The sequence below is a fragment of the Engraulis encrasicolus genome, chromosome 20 (assembly GCF_034702125.1).
Source record: "Engraulis encrasicolus isolate BLACKSEA-1 chromosome 20, IST_EnEncr_1.0, whole genome shotgun sequence".
Taxonomy (NCBI): Eukaryota; Metazoa; Chordata; class Actinopteri; order Clupeiformes; family Engraulidae; genus Engraulis; species Engraulis encrasicolus.
In genome coordinates, this window is record NC_085876.1 from 36,895,604 (window position 1) to 36,906,015 (window position 10,412).

The 10,412-nt window shown below is 43.9% G+C and overlaps 1 protein-coding gene across 1 annotated transcript in view; it reads right to left on the reverse strand.

Moving 5' to 3' along the window:
- dbpa (D site albumin promoter binding protein a) overlaps positions 1-9,515 on the reverse strand; it is a 23,626-nt gene extending 14,111 nt beyond the window's left edge. Inside the window, exons 1-2 of the mRNA XM_063185892.1 lie at positions 9,155-9,515; positions 7,663-7,887 (exon numbers count right to left, since the gene is read on the reverse strand). Coding sequence (XP_063041962.1) covers positions 7,663-7,849 — 187 coding nt within the window. The 5' untranslated portion in view covers positions 7,850-7,887; positions 9,155-9,515. The remainder of the gene's footprint in view (positions 1-7,662; positions 7,888-9,154) is intronic.
- Between the last annotated feature and the right edge of the window lie 897 nt (positions 9,516-10,412).

Genomic DNA, 10,412 nt, shown 5'->3' on the forward strand with positions numbered 1-10,412 from the left:
AAGACTTCAATTAAGAACAGTAGTACCTCCTTATTTGGGGGATGGGGAGGTGGGAGGGGTGGCGAGAATAGAGGGAAGATAAAATAAAAAGAAAGATGGAAATAAATAAGCAAAGGGTAGAACTTCCAACAAGAACTAGCAACAACGAAAAAAAGACTGGTTATCAATTCAGAGGCTTGTCCTTATCTAGAGAAGGGTTGGAGAGAGGGGGAGAATAGAGGGAAGATAGGAAAGAGATGGAGAGAGGGGGAGAATAGAGGGAAGATAGGAAAGAGATGGAGAGTAAGATTAATATAATACAAACTGGTAATTAATCTGTCGCTACACAGGGCTGGAGACTCCAAAGAAGAGATGAAAGCGAAAGTGAAAGCCCATTGGGAAACTCCAACTCCCATTGTCATTGTGACACAGCACTCCACAGCACACAAGTGAACACTGCACACTGCACACAACGAAATTGCATTTATGCCTCACCCGTGCAAGGGGGCAGCCCTCAGTGGCGCCCCATGGGGAGCAGTGCGGTGGGACGGTACCATGCTCAGGGTACCTCAGTCATGGAGGAGGATGGGGGAGAGCACTGGTTGATTACTCCCCCCACCAACCTGGCGGGTCGGGAGTCGAACCGGCAACCTCTGGGATGCAAGTCTGACGCCCTAACCGCTCACCCATGACTGCCCTGAGATGTGAGCAGGGGCGTAGCAGCAAATTGTGACGATGTACAATCAGCACACCCCCACCCCCCAAGCCATATATCTAAATACTTTGTAAATCGGACTGTGTGGGCCCCCTACATACACGGGGCCCAGGTGACTGGTCACACTTTACCCCCCTGTACGACACCCCTGGGTGTGACATGGTCAGTAGGGCTTGCTGATCTGTTAGCGGGATGGAGAAAGGGAGAGAGTAGAAGAAAGATGGGAATGAAAGATGGACAGATAGAGAGGGATAGAGACAGTAAGTGAGTAGAGGACAGAAAGAGAGGGATAGAGACAGTGAGATAGTAGAAGAAAAGTGGAACAGAAAGATTGAGCGATAAAAAGTGGTTGTAAATCTGTTTCATGCGGCTGAACCTTAATTAAAAGCTGTAACATTAGATTGAAAAAAATGATAAAAGAACTGGCTATAAACTGGTTATTATACAGTGATGATGAGGACTTCAATTAAGACCCGAGACATTAATCAGAAGGACTTCCTGGTGTGGACAAGGTTAAGGGGTGGAATAGAAGAACGTGTAAAACACAGACAGAATACACCAGTGTAAACCTGCATCTGATATCCACCAATCATCCCACAGGCCTCAAGGCTAGAGACTTAACTAAGACTACACTGCCCTACCGAGTGCAGTAACTATGTATACATGTATATATAAAACATATATGTAAAACAGAGCTTAGACTGAAAAAGGTCTTCATTTCACCTGCGTCTTGTGCCAAAGCCTTATGGTCCAAATGTGTCCCGTTGTAGAGATAAAGGCCTTTTTTCTCAGTTGCATCTGTTATAATGGCACAGTGTCATGTCATACCACAGGCCTCATAACTAGAGACCTAACACAGACTATAATGCTATGAATTTGCACAATATAAGGGGTCTTACACACCAAGGCGGTAAAGCGTCGCGGAACGGCCGCGTTTTTTACCGGCGTCGGTGAAAATACATTGAAACCTATCTGTCCTTACACACCAACCGGCGGTAGTGGGGCGTCAGCGGCGCGGGAGCCGGCTCCGCGCCGCGCTGCATTTGGAAAATAGAACTCCAGCGTATTTTTCACGCCGGCAACCGGCGGTGTCTCATTCAAATGAATGGCAAAGTAGCACGCTAGCTTTAGCTGTGGAGAGGGTTTTGAACAGGACTGGCCGCGCACGCCGACGCTGTCAGTGTGCAAGGCAGAGAAAAGCACGCCGGCCAAAACTAAGCAGAAAGACCGCGTCCGTCCTGCGACCGTTCCGTTCCGCCTTGGTATGTTTTGGCCCTAAAGGCCAATTTATACTTATTGTCGCTGACGGTTGCAGAGCCTGTGCAACCGTCTGTGCACGACCACGCCCCCCGCGCAGAGGCTCTGCAACCGTCGTCGCGCGCCTCAAAAAAATCCTGACTACGCGACAGACGGTTGCGAAGGTTGCAGAGAAAAGGCGCTGTGATTGGTCGTCTCGCTACTTCCTTGTTCTCCTGGCGGCACAGTTCTCCGGTAGTTTAGGAGAGCCAAACTGTCAATATTCTGTGGAATACGAACGCTTTCTTTCTAGTCTGTGTAAATAAATGAAGCTACAATGACTGAATTAGTAAGTAACAAACAAACAATACATCAGTTTAGCACTCGCGGCACAATGCCTGCAGTCTGACTACTGTACTGTAGCCTTGTAGCTATGTAGCCAAATGTAGCTAACGACATGAGACCTCGTGCGCAGATCTATAACATCAACAGTGGTTAGCGACCGTAAGCAACAGGCGCCGTTGCTGAACTATAATCTGCCCTTAAGAGTTGCTGCTGCTGCTACCCTCCCGGCCCTGATCACCAACATATACACCTATCCCGGTGTACACCATGAGCCTTTATGTACATAATCGCATATATTAGAGGTCTATATTTATATCGTTGCATTCAAGTGAAGCACACCGTCTATTGCACTTGCTGTATAGTTCAGTATTCAGTATTCAATACCACTGAATATATGCTGAAGGTGTGTAAAATTAAAAACCAACGCCTGCTAAAGTCAAATGTATTTAACTTGTAAGTGGACTTGGCTTTCGTAGCTGATTGCGTCTCTAATTTTGATATAAAACAGTAACCAATAGGTCAAGGACGCCTGGGAGAGGAAATTGGATAGAGCAGAATAGCGTAAGAAAGGAGAAGAGATGGCGAAGAGAGGAGAAGAGATTCTAACGCTTCAATTAAGGTTTGCAGAATAGATGAATAAGATTTCAGGAAGTGAGGAAAGAGGGATAGAACAGGAGAAAGCAACTGTGCATACAAACTGTAGCTCAAGCCACTTTGCATAGATAAATCTAATTTCGATGCAACTGTGAGTAGAGATAGTTAATTTCATACGCAACTGTGCATAAATATCAATAATTCAGAACGTAACTCCGCATAATTGTGTGCATCGATATCTCTCTATTTCAAGCGTCACTGCGGGAAGATAAGGCTTTTCTCAAACACAGCTGTGCATACACATCTCCAATATCTCTCTCCAGTCCTCTTCCTCTGTCTTAATGAAACTGATTTGACAGCTGAGTGTCAACACACCTCATCAGCCCTGTGGGGGTCCCTCTCCCTCTGCAACCTTGCACAGCCCTCTTCTTCCTCTCACGCAGAGACAGCAGAATTACAGATGCCTCCGCTAGAGAGTAAGAGTCGGTTCCTTGACAATCGGGTTTTTATTTTCCCACATATGGGGTTGCCTTTCGACACTGACAGTCTCACCAGGCTCTTATTAAAGTCTGTCATGATTGCTAGTGCCAGATACGGTATTCTCCTAAAACACTGCTTTGATTTTTTTTTTGGTTGAGTAAAAACATCAAGGACAGGCTACATAAAACGGATGACTGCAGATTTTTTTGAGCGAATATCATTTTTTGATCATAGAAGACAACCGTGTGCTGAATACATTCTTAATTTTTGTGGGGACAACAACATAGAGTAAGGACATCTGAGAGAAGTGTTCCTTTTCTAGTGAACAGACATAGTATGAACACACAATATTATTGAATTACATTACACTGTACACACCTAACCCTAGACATATGGTACAGTGCAAGTGCGTAAATGAATTTACATGCCGTCACATATGTTGATAAATTGGGCCTAATTAACATAACAGAGACTCAAAAGAACAACTGTGTTTGGAGAAATGCTTGATTTCATAGGGAAACAATTAGCACAGTTAACACGTCAACACGGTCACACTTACTTAACATAGCAGGGACCTTAAATGAAGTGTAAACATATTCTGTGGGAGGACAATTGTGGTTGGAGAATTCCTTAATTTGTGGGAAAACAAACACATCACACACACACACACACACACACGGCCTGTAACACCTGCACTCTATGCACAAACCAATCAGAGCAGAGCGGAAATGTCAGAGACACCACAGAAATATCAGTTCCGTTATAATACTTTGTACATTTTTTAAGGTGATATCTTTTGCTAACAGTGGACAGAGAAGAAATCCTCCAGGTGAGAAGACTATAAACAGCAAACACACCACACCATCCTCCTGTAACACCTGCACTGTAAGCAGAGATCAATCAGAGCAGAGCAGAGCAGGGGCGAGCAGAGAAAGGCAGAGCAGCAATCTGGGAGACCCCAGCTCTGCAGGTCAAGGTCTTCAAGGTCAAGGCTACATGTTATGTAACTGGGAAATGCTGTGCCTGTCATGCAGCACACCCTAAACAGTACACACAGGGCTGTGTTAAGATGGCCAGGGCCCCTAAGGCTACAGGTTACTGTGGGCCCCCTGGAAGGCAAATTTTTACGACGAAATCACATAGACAGTGTCACAATTAAAAACTATTTCAGGGTAACATGTCTGCCAGCTGTGGAGATGAGCATTAACAAGATTCAAAACTGTACTCAACATTACAGATACATTTTTTCAATATCGCATCTCATCACAATACTGCATGTTTCTTTTACTTTTGGCCGATCGGAGGGCCCCTGGTAGGTGGGGGCCCCTAGGCTGCAGCCATATCTAGCCCGTGCGTTAATCCTGCCCTGCCTACACACCTGTTTCCTTTCTACCAGACACTCAAGATCTGAAGGAGTCAAATTCCTTCTGGATACACACGTGTGCAATACGTATATACAATACAGTGTTAATTCAACTCTTGGTGCAGGGAACGCAACCTTTTCCCTATTTTCACACGTTTAGGGCCCAACTCTGAACCAATAAACAATAGAGCTCAAAAGTAAATGGTGATTAGTAACGCATACAAATTATATTCTGATTTCAAGGCCCAAATGGAATACCTTCACGGCCCACAAGTGAGCCACAACCCACAAGTGAGCCCCGACCCACAGTTTGGGTCCAAATATGCTGTTAATTAGATTCACTAACTCAGTAATTATCAAGAGTAATCTCGTAAGTATCAAGGGGCTGCCATACAGCAAGACCTACACACCTGTTTTTCGTCTCTCTCGTCGACCAGAGACTTAAGATCTGAAGGAATCAAATTCCTTCTGTATGCACATACATATACGGTATAACATGCTGTAATAGCAAATCATAACACTGTAATAATGAATCTGACCTTGTACTTTGTATATTGTGCGTATTGCATACATCGTACCGTACGTATATTGTGCGTATATTGTGCATATTGTGCATGTCATACAGAAAATCTTACACACTTTATTCTTGTCTACAAGATCTGCAGGAGTACATTTCCTTCTGTATACAAATACATCACATGCATATAATGCATCAACTGTAATAATAAATCATAATACAGTAATTATCAATCTGATCTGATTACGCACTTTGTATATTTTGCAATTTGGAGATATATTGTGCCTGCCACAGAGTAAATTCTTGCACGCCTGCTTTTGTTTCTACTATAAGGTCAACATGGGCATGAGTCAAATTCCTTCTGTATGTACCTATTCTACATACAATAATAAATCTGATTCTGCTCTTTGTATATTATGCAACTTGGAGAGATATTGCCCCTGTCGTACATCAAGTCTCACACAGAGTTATTGCCCATTGAATTACTATGTCTATATATTGAATGTATACGAGATAAGTCAAGTTCCTTCTTTCTGTACGTAGACATGGCAAATAAATATCCTTTTTATCTGATTTTGCATGGCATGGCTTCCATCCCATTGCCTTAATCTGATTGCAGACAGAGAGAGATTCATCCAAGAGATAGGGAGAAAGAAATATGGCTTCAGGAGACTGGCTATGGTGAAACAGAACAGTGCAGGCAAGAGATGGTGGAATGGGAGCCATACCGAGAAAAAAAAGAGAGAGATGGGAAAGGTGTGCAAAGAGAGAGGGGAAGAGAAAGAGAGAGACAAATACAGTGAAAGAGAGAGAGAGAGAGAGAGAGAGAGAGAGAGAGAGAGAGAGAGAGAGAGAGAGAGAGAGAGAGAGAGAGAGAGAGAGAGAGAGAGGAAGCAAAAAACGTGAGTAGGAGAATAGGAGAGTGGGAGTATTTTAAGAGTGTTGCAGAAAGCCAGCTGGAGTGGTAGAAAAAATATATTGGCAGAGAGAGAGAGAGAGAGAGAGAGAGAGAGAGAGAGAGAGGGGGAGAGAGAGCAATGCCAGGAGCAATCTACAAAGTCTCTCCATCTCTCTGTGTCTCATTCAACATCACATGAATTCACAGACACATCATGTATGTATTGGCGCTTACTGAAGCAATGCAGTCACACCTGCACACAGAAAACCCACATAGCCTACCTACAAGCAATCACTAGATAGATAGATAGATAGATAGATAGATAGATAGATAGATAGATAGATAGATAGATAGATAGATAGATAGATAGATAGATAGATAGATACTCACAGCCAAATACTAGATAGATAGATAGATAGATAGATAGATAGATAGATAGATAGATAGATAGATAGATAGATAGACAGACAGACAGACAGACAGACAGACAGACAGACAGATTCACAGCCAAATACTACATGTATAGCTAGCTAGCTAGCTAGATAGATAGATAGATGCAATAGCATGCAATAGCATGCAGTAGCGAAACAAAGAGCCCTGCTTAGTGCTGTCGACTGCAAAGACTTCGGCCAGTCAAGTCCTTTGAGCTCAGGCTGTGCTGAAGAGCCATCATTTCAGCTCATCATCAGAGCAACACACACACACACACACACACACACACACACACACACACACACACACACACACACACACACACACACACACACAGTGTGGGAGAAAGCCCTCAGGTCTGGCAGTACCTCAAACACACCACCAGGGGGAAGCAGTGTTGAAATCAGAAGCATTATTGAGAGTGAAAAAACAGCAGCAGTTGACTTCAGCTTTGCTACTACTAGAGGACCATAATTCCTGAGCTAAAGCTACTGCTTTGAAACTGAGACCCAGAAATCATTTTTTTAAAAGGCACATAATGCATGCAAAAACCAAACTGGTCTATGTGTGTGAGTTTGGAGGGAGGCTTTGTGTGTGTGTGTGTGTGTGTGTGTGTGTGTGTGTGTGTGTGTGTGTGTGTGTGTGTGTGTGTGTGTGTGTGTGTGTGTGTGTGTGTGTGTGTGTGTGTGAGAGAGAACAATGTTGCCAGCTACATAGTGCTGAGCGGTGTTGTATGATACGTGACTAGACGGTCATAATTTCAAGCACCAATCCACAAAGGTAAGGTTTATGATTTCATGGGTAGAAGATATTGAATATTGGCACACTTTGCCACAGATTAGCACCCACCATCCCACCATTTTAAAATGTATGAAGCATTATTAGCAGACTGGCATAACATGCATGCTGGAAAAGTACATTTTATATCAGACTATGAAAATAAAGAGAAAGGCCCAGTAACAACAACAAAAAAACATCACAAATGGATGTAGAGAAGTGTGTGAGTGTGTGTGTGTGTAAGAGAGAGAGAGAGAGAGAGAGAGAGAGAGAGAGAGAGAGAGAGAGAGAGAGAGAGAGAGAGAGAGAGAGAGAGAGAGAGTCACCTTTAATTTCGCAGCAGTCTTTCCCTCGCTGGTCAGCTTTGATTGGCAGCTGAAGTAGGGTCTTTAGGCTCGCCATGGAGTTCGGATGGCCGTTGGGGGTGTTGACGGACGGGTTGGCGGTTCCGAACTGTGGGCTCGCACCAGCTGGTAGGTCCGGCGGTAAGAGCTGCGTGAGTGGCCTGGACATGGTTTCCTGATGTGCGTTTGAGGTCTTGGTTGCTGGAACTAATATACAAATGCGCCAAGCAGAGAAGTGTCAGTCGCTTAGCCTAGCTTGTCAATTGTTGACCAATGTACTGAGCTACTGCCACGGACTGACAGCTGTAAAATATAAAAACACAGCCAACCATTCGTGATGGACTGTTGGAATTACGCATGGAATCCCCAATCGTTCAAGTATATCGACATCTAAAATACTGAATTCCGTCTAAAAATATAGACCTTTTATGGAAAAAATAGATATCGACGACCAGTATTAAAATGTGCCCATCAATCAATAAACGTTAGGCTATTTAAACTTTGGGTGTCATCCTCTTGACAGACGCGCAGCCACCTTTAAGGGCATTTAAAACTCCCTCCCCTCGCCTGCTCCTCCAGAATAAACAAAGTTGAAAACTTGCGACGTTCCTCCACTTCTTTTGAGAGGTCCATTTATTTGGCAGTATTTGTCTTTACAGTTTGATATTCCTCATGTCCTGGGCGGAGATATTCGCCGCAAAATGCAAACACTTGAAAATGACAGGCGTCCATGGAGTCCAGGGTAGAATTGCCACCAATAAACGCAAATAACGCAGGCCTGTGTTTTACAGAAAGCTTAATCTATCAACAAACTGGAAATGCCATACAAAGGCAAACGAGTATGACTGATAGACCTAATGTATCCTGAGGTTTCAGATGAATTCATCAAAAATAAAAACACAACGTCGATGCTTGATTGCTGTCGCTTCCCTCTCCCTTCCGTGGTTCACCTTCGCTCTCGCACAGTCTTTCACGCGCTTTTTTTCCTCCTCACACCCATAAGAAAGTGCGAGCGCTCCAACCGCGGTGAGAGTCAGCTGGAACGAACACGGGCCGCTCTCGTGACATCACCTCTCACGGGGGACCGACGCGAGGGAAGGGGTTTGCTTAATATTCATGTTTCACACCTCCTTGATAACCTCCCACCATATGATAAACAATACCCGCCTCCGAGCAAATAGCGAATGAGAGTCAGTGCTATAATATATTCAAATATTCCGACACGCCCCGTACATTAACCCTTTCCCTTTGGAGTTTATTTGCAACATTAATATTGTAAAAACACGTGGTTATAATAATCGGCAAACAGCCAAAAAGCAGAAAGTAAACACACAACTGTTTTGTCAGATAGATTTGCATGAAAGCATTTTTTCAGCGTATCCAACTTTTAACCATTTTTCATTAGCCTATGACAATCCCTTCCAAAAAAATAAAATAAAGAAAACACTCCAAAGCCAATGTGTCATTCACTTACCGACTGTCCTGGAGCTTCAGCAGTAAATTAAATCAGCATTTCCTCTTCATATGCGGTCTACAGATATTCATGGTGTAGCCTGTTATCGTTGTAGCTGCTGTATCCAAACGATGCCAGAAACGTGAGTGTTCGTGTTTTGGCCGACAGAAATATAGTCGCTCACTACCTTAACATCAACTCCTCTACTCTCAGAGCCAGCACATGGCCCATGCACGCGGGAGTGCTTGCGATGGGCAGCAGAGCCGACGCCATTGGTCCAAAGTAGGTCAGTATCTACCTTCCGCGAGCCCCCATTGGCTGTCACTGGGTCGATAGCTCCACCCAGTCTCAACCCCATGCTAGTGCCGCGTGAGGCAAGTGTAAAAAACAACAGCGCAGCGGCTTCACGAGACTGAGGATTAGTGTTTCACAGCCACAGACATCAGATGGAATCTGTTCCCCCATGTGTGTCTTACACTTGCACTTATTAATGTGGAATTAAATACAAAGGACATTTAGGCTGGACAATACAAGCACACTATTACTATTTTTCCCCAATCATAATTTGGATATATTATGGTATTTTATTGAACGCCTTAGGTGTGTGTGCAGCGGTGTAGTCTACTTTTTTGAAGTGGGTATAGGCCTACTGTATATTAGAGTATTTTTTGAAGTGGGTATACTGTATATATTTATGCTATTCTAAATAATGGATCAATCAATTTTAAGTGGGTATACTGAAGCCCCTAAAATTTAGAAGTGGGTATACTCCGTATACCTGCGTTCTACGTAGACTACACCACTGTGTGTGTGTGTGTGTGTGTGTGGGAGTGGGAGAGAGAGAGAGAGAGAGAGAGAGAGAGAGAGAGAGAGAGAGAGAGAGAGAGAGAGAGAGAGAGAGAGAGAGAGAAGAAGAAGAGAATGAAGACGATCGAAGAAGTAGTAGTAGTAGAAGAAGAAGACGACAAGAAAGAGAAGGGAGCCCCTTTTGCTGAAGTTCAGAATCAAGCACATGTGTAGCCTATATCTAGGAGTTTCCCATTGGATATGACAACATCTAGCAGCTATACTATGAGTAGCCTATCAAAACTTGGCAAGGACAAAACACATACAGAACTGTCAGAAGGGCCTGAGTGAGCAGGCATTGCGACAGTGTTGTCTGGTTGACGGCCATACAGTACAGTCCCTCTCTGATGCAGCTTGGTTGGTTGCTGACCTTCATTTGACTTGGCAAAACCAAAGGTCAGTTGACCTACGATGAATGCATGAGACTGAGATA